The sequence below is a fragment of the Rutidosis leptorrhynchoides genome, chromosome 4 (genome assembly GCF_046630445.1).
Source record: "Rutidosis leptorrhynchoides isolate AG116_Rl617_1_P2 chromosome 4, CSIRO_AGI_Rlap_v1, whole genome shotgun sequence".
NCBI classification, from domain to species: Eukaryota; Viridiplantae; Streptophyta; class Magnoliopsida; order Asterales; family Asteraceae; genus Rutidosis; species Rutidosis leptorrhynchoides.
The window spans coordinates 385,474,229-385,489,590 of NC_092336.1; the positions used below are offsets into that span (position 1 = coordinate 385,474,229).

The 15,362-nt window shown below is 33.3% G+C and overlaps 1 protein-coding gene across 1 annotated transcript; it reads left to right on the forward strand.

Moving 5' to 3' along the window:
• Nucleotides 1-3,691: 3,691 nt before the first annotated feature.
• Nucleotides 3,692-14,856, forward strand: LOC139844852 (putative E3 ubiquitin-protein ligase LIN). The gene is made up of 7 exons (XM_071835075.1): nucleotides 3,692-4,907; nucleotides 7,034-7,267; nucleotides 7,350-7,996; nucleotides 13,485-13,629; nucleotides 13,740-13,994; nucleotides 14,172-14,487; nucleotides 14,591-14,856. The coding sequence occupies exons 1-7, from the start codon at nucleotides 3,702-3,704 to the stop codon at nucleotides 14,704-14,706; spliced, it is 2,919 nt and encodes a 972-aa protein (XP_071691176.1). The 5' UTR covers nucleotides 3,692-3,701; the 3' UTR covers nucleotides 14,707-14,856.
• The last annotated feature ends 506 nt before the right edge of the window (nucleotides 14,857-15,362 follow it).

Consider the following 15,362-nt stretch of genomic DNA (forward strand, 5'->3'; position numbering starts at 1 on the left):
TAGCATGAATCAAAGCATGACAGCATAGTTAACAATTTAGTACTTGTGTCTAAGTGTAAAACAGTTATAAAGCAAGCATGTGTCTCACCCCAAAAGTTATAAATAGTTAAGTAAACAGTAAAAGTGGGGCTATGAAAATCACCTTAGTAACACAAAAGAGTATTCCACGAAAGAATTAAACGGAAGGACGTGACCGAGATCTCAACCTAGAGATAGAACGTATGATCAGACATTGCCTAACAGACAATAGTATATAGTACTATATTGATAGTAATGGTTCACTAAAGAATTTCCATTTTCGGAAGGTTACTATTTATGGAAAGTTTTCACTTATAGTAATTTTTCAATTTTAGAAAGTTCGGGTTAATCTTTAGCAAGACGTTGTATAACTTTACTCAAACTTCGTTGCTATCAAATAAGTCAGGAATGACCAGATGTAACCGGGGGCCCAGGACTCTTGACCAGAATCTAAGTCATGGCATTCGAGATCCACAAGCTTACCCATAAATGGCAACCTAGACATCATTCACTTACGACCGTGAGTAGCGATGAAGTTCACATGAATTGTACATTATCTTTGATTAACCTTCACTTTAGGTTTATATGTTATTATATATGTTATATTATATTTATTAATGTATTAACAATTTGATTATCTTATATTATATACTATAAGTTATTATTATTAAATTAGTATAGTTATAAAATAAGTGTTTATTAATAATGTATTGTTATTAACTTACATTATAAGCATTATACTTTATTATATAGTATACTTATTATTAACCGTAAGTTATAATAATAATATTAATTTAGTATATGTAATATACTTATGTTAATCGAAAATCATACTAATATATGTTAATTCGAATATTAATTCATTAAATATTATATTTATAATTTTTATAAACTTAGTTAATTATACAATTCAGTAGGATATTTTATAAAAATAATTTTATCAAGTTTTTGTATTTATTTCCCACTTTTCTTTATATATATACTCGGTTTATATTAATCAAATTTAATTAGGTAATAAATATTAAATCGACCTAAATAAATAATTTTATATTTTTTTATAGGTTCTATATTATGTAAAAATGTTATAAAAATTATTAAATCAAATTTTATATCAAAATATTATTTATTTAATGTTTTCTAATTATTTAACCATTGTAATCTGCCTATAATTAAATAAATAGGAAAAATAATTTAAAAATAATTTATATTTTTTTAAAGTATCTAGTGATGCTACTAATCATATAAAAATTTTATAAAAATATTTAATACACGTTTGTATTTATTTTGTATTTTCTTTATTATTTCTCTCGGTTTTAAATACTAATCGTCCCATTTATTTAATTTTTATAATTTTCGCTTGTTTATAAAAGTATAATAATCTCAAAAAAAATTATAATTATTTTTATTACTGTTTAATATTTTATTAGGAATTTTATATTATTTTTATGTTTAAATACTACATAATTCGTATTTAATTATAAATAATATTCCATAAATTATCAAAATTATTTTTATACATCATAATACTTATAATACTAATTATAACATGTAAAAATAATTTATATATATTAAATTCGAATTTTTAAAGAATATACAAAAAAATAAAAGCAATTCGATAAAAAATATAGAAAATACCTCAAGTACTTTCCCAAGTTTGTGAGAGAGTTTTTCCAAAGATTTGATACAAGTTTTTATAAAATGGAAGTGGGTATTTATAGGAAAAAAATGGTTGGTGAAAAGAAAAAATATAAATAAAATAAAGGTGCCAATTTTGACAAAAAATAAAAACATGTTAAAAATGTTTTTAATAAGTTTTTGTTTTTGAAAATATTTAGTCAAAATTCATGGGCTCATTATTTAATTTATAAAAAAAATCTCTTTTTTTTATAAGCTAAAATATATATATATATATATATATATATATATATATATATATATATATATATATATATATAATGATTAAAATAACTTATCATTTAATTAATAATTATGTTTCATATAGTTTTAAATATAATATGCATTAATATTAATATTAACTAAAGTTATTTTATATAATTAGTGTAAACTTTAGTTAACAAAAAGTGTCGACTAAAAATAAATATTTGATCAATGTCAAATTTAATTATATATTACGTATGGATAACAACCCTATAGTCAAATTAGTCAATTCAGGTATGAAAATATGAGGGTTGTTATATTTCTCTCATTTATTTACGTGGAACATTAAGTGGACCAAGTCATTAGCTACGTCAGCGTGTGGGTATTATTGTGTAAAAAAATTGAGTGGTTGTAGAATTTCTCTAGTTTGATTGCCAATCTTTATTTATAAAGCAGTAGCTAAAGAACTAAATGGATATCCTCATTCCATCATCTAAAACCTCAAAACAAACACAACCCGAAATGATACATTTTCTTTACTTACTGAATCACTGCATGAAAATATAGATTTTGGATACTGTAAATAATCAATAGAATTGTAGGTTTCCAACAATTGTTGTTAGGAAGTGGTACTACTTATTTTGTACCTTGACAATACGTTTTTTAGTTCAATTTTGATAGTGAGGGACTGTTGAGCATCCCTAGATTTAAATGTAAGTTAACATAGTTCATATTAAATCAAAGCATCTAAATAAAATGATATCAATCGATGATTCGTAACCATCGGTGTTTTTATACATATCATTTATGAGAAAGCTAAAAGTTATTTGAGTAATGCATACACTTATAATTTTAGGTTTTATAAGACAAGATAAGATTAATGTCATTTAGACCATTTCTAACATGGGGTTAGTCCCCCTCTGTTACATGACATGGCGAAAAGTGACGCAAACTGACGTCATTGATGGGGCGTTAGTTCTGACGCCGTCAGTTGAAGGACTACGGAAAAAATGTCAAGATGATGTATCGCGATCTGATTGGTTGAAACTTTTCTAGCAGTTTTCAAACGGCTATATAGCCGTTGGAGTATGATTTTATTATATGTTTTAAAGCTTATATTTTTTATTTACAAATCATCTTCTCTTTTTTCATTTTATTTCTACAATATACAATATTTGTACAATATACGAAGTAAAAAAAAGTGTTGGATATACAGCTATTCCTTCTTGACCACGAAGGTTCGTCCGCAATGATTCCGAACTGCTCGTAAAGCAGGTAGTCAGCCTGTGGGTCAGTTTGTAAAAATAAGTTTGATAGCAAGGTTAAAAAAAAAAAAATACAGCTCCCATTTTCAAATGACCGTTTCTTTAATAAAGAGGGCGGCTATTGACTGTTGTTGGTTAGGCCTGCTTCATTGTACACGAAACCTAACGGATTATCGTTAAAATACAGCTTTTATTCGTCATCTTCCATATGTCTGTTACTCACTCCAACACCAATCTACATCTTTGTCTCTATCGTTACCTTTTTTCTCATCAACCATTTCCTCTTAACATTCAAATTTTATCGATGTTCATTCACCCAACTTCTCAGTCTTTCTATTATTCATGGTATATATGGTTCTTGTGTATATCATCAGATATTAACGGTAGTATATCTTTCTTTCCCTTTTAAGATTTTACTGTGCACACCAAGTGTTTGATGAAATGCTTGACTGAAATTTTGAATTGAGACACACGTTCTAATGACTTTGATGTTGTTTGTTGAACAGGGTTTTATACGAAGAAGGATTTGAAAGAGGTTGAATGGCAATGTCGTTGGAGGATCTTCTTGCAGACGAGAGTTTTAAGGGTAGGAAGTCGAGGACGATAAGTAGAGCTTCTACTGGAATCGTATCTAAAAGGATTCCGATCTACCCAATGCGAGATGAAGGTAAAACGAGTGCTTTGGTTCGTGTAAAAAAGACTGAAAGGGCGTATTCAGATGCTAATCGGTATGATTCGAGTCTTGAGTCTCCATTGATTGATAAAGTTAAGGGTAGGCGGTCGTTAGATATTGTTAAAAAGGAAAAGAATGTGAAAAGATCTGTAAGTGACACTAAGGAGAAACATATTAGAAGACATTCTCATGACCTGCAGGTTGTTACTGATTCGATTATCGAGTTGTCAAAACAAAGTTCTGTTGGTGAACCAGCTCTTGATGAACTGGCCATTAAAGCTGTTATATCTATCTTGAATGTTCATTCTAAATGTTTTATCAAAGACCAGGTTTTTAGGATTTCACTGCATAACAGTTGTCTTTCTGTTCTTAATTTTACCGAAAGCAAAGTGATATCCAATCTTGAAGAAGCTATGAAGACAGTCGAAAGAGCTAGTGAAGAACAACCTGATGAAAAGTTACTAAAAAAGGCTGCTTTAAAGTTAAGTGTGATCGCAGGCGTAAATTCAAATGATACGAAATATGGATTTACATCTGGAATATCCAATTCTGTTTTATCAGCTTGCTGTAATCTTTACCTGAGTGTGATATATTATTTACAGAAGAAAGAACGGGTTGCAGCTAGGCGTGTTTTGCAAGTTTTTATTGATTCTCCGTTTTCTGCCCGTACAACACTGGTTGTTGAATTGTGGGACAACGTATTTCACCCTCATTTATTGCATCTCGATGAGTGGTATAATCAAGAAGTTGATTTTTTAACGAATGATGCAAGTAAAATAAAGAATTTAAAGAAACTTAAGAAATCATATGATGACATTTTGGATGTTGGAACATGCAAATTGGCGTTGTATTACAAGGACTGGCTCACAGATGGTGTTGAACCACCCGTAATTCCTACTATTGATATTCCTTTGGTTTCTTTTATAGCAGTAGCTGCTGATGTGGCAGACCATAAAACTGTGCAAAGGGCGGATGATGGGTTTCTGGTAGAAGATAAAATGACAGTGAAACACTCGTTGGATGAAAAGGAATATACGGATATGAATATCAAACAATATGCGGAGTCCAATCAGGTAAGTGTTGCTTTAACTTCCAGTATTTTATTTGCATGATGGAAATCAATCAACATTATGAGGTGTTCTTCATTAATCGATGACAAATGCTATATATATATTTATATATGAAGCGATTGCACTACAAACTAATTGGTTTTCATCTGATACGTACTGGTTGTCTTTTCTAACAAGGTTATGTGAACTGCTGTCAAAATTTGTGGAATCTCGTTAGGTGAATACTATCCTCTCTGGACTTGTTTCTAAGTTTTATAGAGTCCATCTCTTTTGAATTAAAGTTTGCTCCTTAAAGTTCTGTGTTGTGTTTGATCTTATGTTAAGTTTCACAGACATTTGTCCAACTATAATCAGACGTTGTTATCTTATTCTCTCTCCAGTCTCCAGAGCTGCATCATTTAGCTTAGGAAGTTCTTTCTATGATGAATACATGGCTTTACAGTTAAAGGATACCTGCATTTGCATTTTGGAACTGATTATCTGGTTCTCGTGACTTGATTATTAGTTACTTCATGTTGGATTAACATATTTTGGAGAATTGATAAATCAAAATGGTTCTCATTATCAGTTTCAGAAAATTAATTGGAACTAATTGCAACAAAAATGATCTTAAGGGTACAATAAAGTTACATATTTACCCTTTCTGTTAACCTAGTGTGAGATATTTACTCCTATTTCCCAAGATGTTTTTCAAATATTAGAGAACAAAACCAAGTTCCGATTCTTATAAAGTTTATTAATTGAAAGTAGTGTATCAAATATTTCCAGGATGTTTGTTCGTTTATTGATTTGATAATTATTAGACCATGAATGAACCTTGTAATTGTTCCACAATAAGGTAATTGATAATCAACTTACAACATGCTAGGTATTACAACCAAAATGACTATAATAATCAAAACGAACTTGCACTTTTATTTCAACGAATGCAACCCTACACCTTGATTCCAATCAAAAAGACTCTAAAAGACCACAACGCCCCATGACCTAAGTTTTGGCCTCACAATCTGATCGAGTGGTGGTACTGTGATGTGCATGGACAGTTAAGGTAGAATAATCACATGTTTGTACCCCACAGGTTGAAATACATTATTAACCAATATTGGAAACCACAAAACTTAAAACCATTTAACTGAAACACCTGAAACCTCCTGATAACACTGACATGAGACTACATGTCTATGAAGAGCCGCCCACCTGAAACCGCCATCCAGAATGACTTGAGACCACTGACAGGAACCACCTAAACCACCACCTGAAACCACATAAAACCACTACTTGTGTTGTGACCATGACCTGATAACACAATCCAAAAACACTAAAATTATCAGGAACCCCCACCTGAACTGCCAAAAACCATGAACTGAAAGCACCCAAAACCACTAAACCACCACCTGACACCACCTACCACCACGACCTGAAACCACAATCTGAGAAACCACCTGAACCATCGACCGGAACCACGGTCTAAATCTTGAACCAGAAAACAAACCTCGAAACTTGCATAATAACATATCATCTGTGCAAAGGGTTGAACTAAGGATATAGGAAATTTGTGGAAAGGAGGTTCTTTTTGGGAAAAGGGGACGGTACCCCGGAGAATTTTATACCATCAAAAAACGAAAAGTACATGGGGGGATGATTTTTAGTGGAAAGGAGGTTCTTCGACCGCCAGCCAAAGCCGACCACTGGAGGAGTGGTTTTAAAGGGGTGGAAACTGCTTTTCTAATAGGGTTTTGTAGGGAGAAAAGAGAGAACTATCCTTTGCTGTCCCTTTCAATAACAAGAAAGTATTAGAGAACAAAACCAAGTTCTGATTCCTATATATTGCTCATTAATTGAAAGTAGTGTATCAAATATTTCTAAGTCATTTGTTCCATTATTGATTTGCTAGTTATTAGACCATGAATGAACTATGTTATTGCTCCACATTAAGAAATATGACTCCATATCAGATATACTCTTGGAATCTTTTTAACCACACCTGAGTCCCCTGATGTTAAATATACCCCCTAACTACCTGAATTTTTCTATAAATGTTCATCTTGCGTACTTTATAATTATGTATATTCAAATAAATACCAGAATGATGATACATAGTTTTTTCAAAATAATCTTGAATAATACAGGACACAGTAGCTGCCCAAGAAGCACTGGAATTGCATAAAGCAAACGCGTTGGTAAAATATAGAAATACCATTCTGCAGCAAGATGCTCTACAAAGCACCAACATGTTACAATCCCTTCCAATTTCCGAAATCAACGAACTTTCTCTCAAGATGCTATCAAAATCTGTTTTTGAAATTGAGCTGCAACAAAATGAGAAATTTACTTGCCTGCGTCATCTCGATAATACCCATCCGGTAATTGCACAAAAAACTGTCAAGTACTCACAATGATATATTACCTCGATTCTAAATTTATTTTTTGTTCTTGAAAATATAGCAAATTGAAACGAAGCCTATTGGTGGAGACAAAGGACGTTCTTTTTATGATATCCCTCAGGAATACGTATGCTCTGTAACTGGATTACTTTTTAAAGATCCTGTTACCTTAGAGACCGGTCAAACCTATGAACGTATAGGTATTGCAGAATGGGTTTGTAAGGACAACAAAACATGTCCTGTAACTGGAGACATTCTGGAACACCATAACATACCGCCGACGAATTATATCTTGAATCGAGTCATAATCAAATGGAAAGAAGAGTACTCTAGGAACATATTAGCCTCTGCTTGCCAGGTGGCAGGAAGCACCTGGGAACAAGAACGTAAAGATGAAGAAGCTATTTTCATATTAGAAAAACTTTTTACTGTTTTTGGTGACGGGGAAGAAGAAAAAATGATTGGGAAACAAGTTATTGCAAATGGTGGGTTAAATTTTCTAATAAAAAGATTTAAATTTGGGGATATGGAAGAGAAGACTCGTGTGGCTGCATTGCTTTTATACTGCATTAAAGCTGACTCGGGTTGCCGAATAAACGTGACTAGAACTATTGAAAAAAAGTGTTTATTGAAGTTACTTAACTGTAAGGAGGTAAAGTCGATAGCAAATGGTGTGTTGCTGCTTTTTGAACTTATTTGTCTCAACAGGTAAGTTAATCTCAAATTATTTTGTTCCTCTTATTTTTTCTATATTTGATATTGGATATCATTATGCCCCTCCCCATATATTCCTAGGAATAATTACATATCAAGTTAACCGCCAATGACCTGATTTCCATGTCATGTAACCATTTTTAGGCCTTAAAAAGTAGCTAAGTTTCAAAAGTTCTGTTAAAGGTAATAATATAGGCTGACTGGTTCATAGACGCCACATCAGCGTCATGTAAAGTCAACATGATCAAAATTACTAACATGTCAGTTGCGGGATACAATCTTTTTTGACTGGTAACTGGCACTGTTGTAAAAGTTGGCCGATGCGTCGGTTTGGGGACTAGCCCGACCCGAGTCGCCCAAAAACGTCTTAAAAGTCGGCAAATACTAAAAAGTCGTGTGAAAATCGGAAATCAAAGTTAGGTCAAAACTTTTATATTTTTAGAAGACTTTTTTGCTCCGTTGGTCCTTCAATTATACATGAAATTGCAATCCGAGTCCCTCAAGTTTTTTTTTTTGATTTTCGCGTCCTTTTAATTGCAATATTTTGCAATCCGAGTCCCTCCGTCACTTTGCCGTCTAAATTGGCCACCATCACGTGACCAAAACGTGATGGGTAAAATCGTCTTTTTGCATCCTGACCAGCTCCTTTATACGTTCAACAAGTTAGGTGCCTTCATTTTTAACACCTCTTTCTCTTTCATCCCTCGATTTTATCAAATAAAAAACCAGATAGCGAACCAAAATTTCATTGATCGATGGCTGAGAACTGGGTTATTCGTGCACCAGAGATGGAACAAAAAGATATAGATCAACTATACGGTATGTTTGTCAAACCCTAATCGTCATCGTTGTTTTTGTTTTTAAATTTTGAACAGTAAAACCCTAAATCGTTATTATGTTGCAGATATCTACCCTGATTTGTTCTCAATTATATTACATCATGGTGGGTATTTACGTATGGGTAGTGAAGTAGTTTACACTGATGGTCAGACCACCTACATTGATTGCTTCAACATTGACACATTTTCTGTATTACAATTGCATGAGGTTATGCAAGCATTAGGTTATGATCCTATGAAACCTGTGTTATTTCGCTACCTTAAACCCAATACAAAGTTAAATAGTGGGTTAGAACTTTTAGATGATAGAGAACATTGTGATGGTTTGATTAGTTATTTGGCAGATGAGGGAGAGGAGGGTTTAAGGTATATGGAAGTTTTTGCTGAACATCAGGATCTCAAAGGGAAGAGGAAACTTATTGAACTAATTGATGAAAATGCACTATTAGAAGCTGTTCATAATGATGCAGAAGTTCATAATGATGCAGAAGTTCACAATGATGCAGAAGTTCACAGTGACTCTGAAGATAGTGATTATATTGTGGATGAGGATAATGAGATTGTGGATGTTCATGTAGACATGAAAGACTTTAACTTTCATATTGATAAAAATGTTGAGTTTATGGGCAATGGTTCCAAAGTTAGTGAAGATGAAGAGGATAATGAAGATGATATTGAATTAGATGTATTGAACAATGATGGATTTGACAGTTATGAAACAGAAAGTGATGAGGAAGGTTTAAGAAAAAGGAAAATTAAAAAGTTTGAAGAACATGCTAAAGCTGATGCACAGATTGGTAAGACATTTTTTTATCTTGGCCAAAAGTTTGAAAGTGCTGTAGAGGTTAGAGAATTAGTTAAGTCTCATGCTATTGAAACAAGAAGAAAACTAGTATTTGTTAAGAATGATAAAAGAAGGATCCGTGTAAGGTGTGAAGGGGTGGTTAATAAGCCAAATGTTGGGGTCAAAGTTAGTCAACAATCTGAGGTGCGGCCCAGTAACATAAAGACAACTTGTGGTGTAGTTGGCAAGAGTAAAGCCAAATTAAAGGCAAAAAAGAAAAAAGTTGATAAGAGAGAATCTTGTGGTGGTCCTAAAAACGACAAATGGGTTAAAAGAAATTTAAATATAGTCTGTGAATGGGTGTTGTTGGTTTCTAAACCTAAAGGTAGTAAAGAATGGGAAGTGAGAACATATAAATCTCACCATCAATGCGGCCAATCAAGGAAAATACCATATTGTACTTATCAATTCTTGTCTAATAAGTTGTTGCCTCAACTTGTTAACAACCCCAAGATTCCAATTAAAGCTGCTAGATCTAATTTGGAAACAGATCTGGAATTGGTCATCTCTGAATATAAAACATACAGAGCTTTGAGAAGGGCAACAAAAATGATACAAGGTGATTATTATTCTCAGTATGGTGAGATTAGAGATTATATTTGTGAGTTGAAAAGGGCTAATCCTGATTCCACTGTTAAAATTGATGTTGAGCCTGGAAACCTTAAGCAAACTACAAGGGTATTCAAAAGAATTTACATATGTTTGGGTCCACTTAAGAAGGGGTTTAAAGCAATTGGCAGAGATCTGTTAGGCTTGGATGGTGCTTTTATGAAAGAACCAGCCAGTGGTTGCATCTTGAGTGCTGTAGGTGTTGATTCCAACAATGGCATTTATCCAGTTGCATATGCCATAGTTGAACAAGAATGTGGTGCATCATGGACTTGGTTCTTACAAAATTTGGGTGATGATCTTGACTTGTCTCTCAATTCTAACTTTACATTCATATCAGACAGACAAAAGGTATTCACTTTGACTTTATTAATATAGTTTAGTCTATAGTTTATTAATATTCAATTGACTTTTATTAATAATTAATTTACTTAACTTAATATTTATTGTGGTAGGGTTTGATACAAGCTGTTAGCAACTTGTATCCAAGTGTTGAACATAGACATTGTCTAAGACACATTCATGGCAATATGAAAGGTAGCTTTAGAGGTTTAGCATATAAGAACCATTTGTAGAGGTGTGCAACTGTGACAACAGTGCCTGAGTTTGAACAATCCATGCTGCAATTGAAAGAGTTTGATAATGAAGCATATGTTTGGTTGACTAAGATTCCTCCTCAAGAGTGGGCTAGAAGTCACTTTACTGGGAGGGCTGTGTCTGATGTTTTGCTTAGTAACATGTGTGAAGTGTTTAATAGATGGTTGGTTGATGCAAGAGACAAACCAATAGTTACAGCTTTAGAATACATTAGAGAGTATTGTATGAAAAGAATTGTGAATGTTAAAAAGAAGAATTTAAAAACAAATGGAATTTTAACTCCTGCTGCAAGTAAGGTGTTTGAGAAGATTAAGTCTGATGCTAACAAATGTGATGTTTTATGGGGAGGAAATTAAAGATATCAAGTTAGTGGACATGGGAATGAGCAGTTTGTGGTTGATATTGAGTCAAAATCATGTGCTTGTAGGAAGTGGGAACTTACTGGAATACCTTGCAAGCATGATGTTGCAGTTATCAATAACATGGCAGACAATGGTCTTGAAGTTGGTGAACCAGAAACATGGGTTCATCCAGTTTATTTGTTATCTACTTGGATTAACACATACCAGTTTACAGTTGAACCATTGAATGGAAGAACTTTGTGGGAAAAAGCTGAAGATGGGTACACTCTTGTTGCACCAAAGAAGATATCCACCCCTGGTCGACCAAAGAAAAAGAGAAGAATGTCTGCTAATGAGAAGGATGTGGTTGGTGTAGATGGTAAACTGTCATCACAAGGTATGAGTACAATTCTTTTACTTTAACTTTCTTATACATTACTTTACTTATTAATTCTTTAAAATAGGTAAGTTAAAGAAATGTGGTGCTTGTGGAATTTATGGTCATAACAAAAGAAAGTGTCCCAATGGGGGTACTAATGGGGCATCTACAAGTGGTGGTGGTGGTGGAAGTAAGAAGAAGAAGGCATCTGATGGTGATAATGGGGGTACTAATGGGGCATCAAAAAGTGGTGGTGGTGTAAGTAATGGTGGAAGTAAGAAGAAAAAGGCATATGATGGTGACAAGAAGAAAAAAAGGAGTGATGGTAATGGGAAGAAGAAGACTTAAATGTATGTGTTAGTTTGTATGAACAATGTATTTTGGCTAAACTTGTTATGTATTTTGTAACTTCTTTTGCTAAGCTTGTTATGTATTTGGTCAACTTGTTATGTATTTGGCTAAACTTGTTATGTATTTGGCAATGGTAGGTTTTTAAGTTGTAATCGAATGATAATAGTCTGTATTTGGTGGTCTGTATTTGGTAACTTCTTTTGCTACTCCTAATATATATGTTATCTTTAATGACTAATGTATTTTGTCACTTATTATGCTACTGCTAATATGTATTAGTGTCAATATAGTGTCAAGCAAAAGGTACTAAATGTAGTTAAAGAAAAAAATCCTGCATTGCAATTAGATTGAAGGAAATGTCAATATAGTGTCAACCAAATTACCATTCTCCATTTCAAGTAGATTCAACAAAAAAAGATACATTCAAGACTTGTCTACATTGATACATTACATCATTCGAATACTACTAAAACACTGCAATTAACCCAGTTCAATTTGAGAAGTACAACATTACAAACACAACCCAGCTAACAATCAACATAATCTTCAGATTCCACTCTCTTTTTTCTGATTCTCTAAGCTTTTCATCAACTTCCAATTTGGCATTCATAACTGCAGATATGCAATCCAGTGTATTTGGAGGATCGTACCAAGCAAAGAACGAGCAATACGATATCTGCAAAAATAAGAAACAAGAATTCGTAACAGATATGGAATTATCAACGAATTGGATCAAGTCAAATTACCTTTTTTTCACACGTATAGTAACGACGTCCGGGGTTAGCTTCAGAGTTTGAGAATCGTATTACACACGGTCGACCACACCAGCATTCCATCTCTACAAATTAGGGTTCGAATTTTTGATTTCAATATTTGGGGATTTATCTAGGGTTTGAAATGAACGAGGTGTTGAAAATGAAGTCACCCAACTTGTTTGCAACGTATAAAGGAGCTGGTCAGGATGCAAAAAGACGATTTTACCCATCACGTTTTGGTCACGTGATGGTACTAACGGCCAATTTAGACGGCAAAGTGACGGAGGGACTCGGATTGCAAAATATTGCAATTAAAAGGACGCGAAAATAAAAAAAAAAACTTGAGGGACTCGGATTGCAATTTCGTGTATAATTGAAGGACCAACGGAGCAAAAAAGTCTTTTTAGAAATTAGATTTTGTGCCAGATATCTATGTATGTTTGAAATATTTATGTTTTATTTATTATGTGTAACATATATATGTCTAATTTATTTATTAATAAAAGTCAACGTTGGTCAATGCCCGACTTGTCCCCGGCTCGCGAATTTTACAACCCTGGCAACTGGGTCTTATTACCTAAATGTCTAAATCAGTTTTATTTTCTTTCTGAACTTTCATGGTTTTTTTTTCTGGCCTAAACTAAGTTTACTACCTGAAATAAAAATCATATTGAAGTTGGTTTACCCTTTTATGTAATCAGCTAATTCGTAAAAAAATAGAATGCTTATAAAGTTCATATGCACGCATATATTTTGCAATTTTCCAGGAAAAGGGATGTCCAATTTTTCTTAAGTAGCTTGCATAAGGAAAGTATAAGGAGCTCAATGGACATTTTACTGGTCTTTATTCAAGGTTGTTCACCTGAACAAAGGCCCTTGGTTGCTATCCTCTTTTTGCATTTGGATTTTATGGTACCGTTAGTTGTTTAACTTGTTTGTAATATCTTCATAATAAACACATCTGAAATCCCTGTATTTGAGTCTTTGACAATGCTAATGCATTATGTGGTTGAACTTAACAGGTAGATCGACATAAACATAATAAAATATATATAGAGAAAGCTGTTGATACCATTATATCTGCTCTAGATACAAGTTTATTAGATGAAAAAGTCAGAGTAACATGCTGCAGAGCACTTCTTATATTGGGAGGACGTATTTCTTACTCTGGGAAGGTAATGACTGAAGATTGGATCCTAAAGAAAGCTGGTTTTCTTAAAGGTCCTGAAATGGAGGTCCAAGAAGATGAAGTAACAGTCAAACATAACATTATAATGGTAATTATTTTATTTCCTCTTTAGTAACTAGATAATACTTTGGTGGTGTTTTGATATTCTTTGGTCAAACATAACATTTTTATTGTGTTACTTATCAATTATCGTTACATCTGTATCTTCTATTATTGTTACGGTTTGTTAAAAGTTTTCAGTGCTAACATTGGTCACCGGATACAGGAATTAAAGGAGGAGGACATTGTTGTAAACGATTGGTTGACAACAATTTCCGGATACCTTCTCGGTGATCGGAAGAAGTCATTTCTATATTCGCTTTCACGGTGCTTAAAGTCCGGACATAGTGATACGAAGAGGGTCTGCTTAACAACAATTGCATGGTTGAGTTCTACACTCTGTTCGCTGCCTCATTATGAATCCCGTCTCTCTATTTTCTCCGTTATTATCAATCAATTGAAAGAAAACCTTAAAAATGGTGAAAGTGTAGAGCACAAAATTCTTGCAGCTATGTCCCTTTTAAATTTTAGTAAAATTCCAGGTTGGTATTTTCTTTTTCTTGTATAATTCTTACGATTTTCGTTTGTTATGATAGCCATGGTCTAAACTTGATTTGTTATCTGATTTATGTGTGACGTTAACAGAATGCAGGGAGCTATCGATGACAATTGCCGATGAGATAACAGTACCTCTTAGAGACCTTTGTGAAGCAACTTGGATGGCAAAGGAATTGTATGCTTTGATTTGTCAAAAAGATTAATGATATACAAGGAAATGAATATGCATTAAACAAGTTCCTGTTGCTGATATACTAGTATTTACTCCGTACATTTTTGGGCTAAAAGGATGTTAGATTATAGAATGAGTAACTTTCGGTATTTACCATCGCGTTATGGACTATTTGTTTCAAACAAACCATTGATAACATTAAGAAATCTATAGTTTGCAAGACTGATATATTGGGCAATTTGTAGACGTGAATGAACAATCAGTAAAGTTTACCGTTTCAATTTTTAATAACATACGCAGTAGAGAGATCGTCATCTACATTCAGCTACAGGCATGCTAAGTACTTAAACTGTTGCTTGCTATTGGACTAGGAGCCATTGCACCAAGCCACCTAGTGCTAAAGTATGGGTGCTTTGTATACAATCGAGTAAAAACGAGTTGTAACGTTGGGAATTATCATTCAACCCACTCCTCCTAGGCGCTCTGATCGATATTCGGGCAGGCTTCTGAGTCCAATGTCCCCGTGCGAACGTGGAGCTTTCCTTTATTTTTTTTATGGGTGATGATATGTACACAACCATTTTTTTACATATACACAACCAAACATGCTTTACAGTGTTGTCCAGTACAACACTGTAAAGCATATTTGATTGTGTATGTGTAAAAAATGGTTGTGTACATATCACT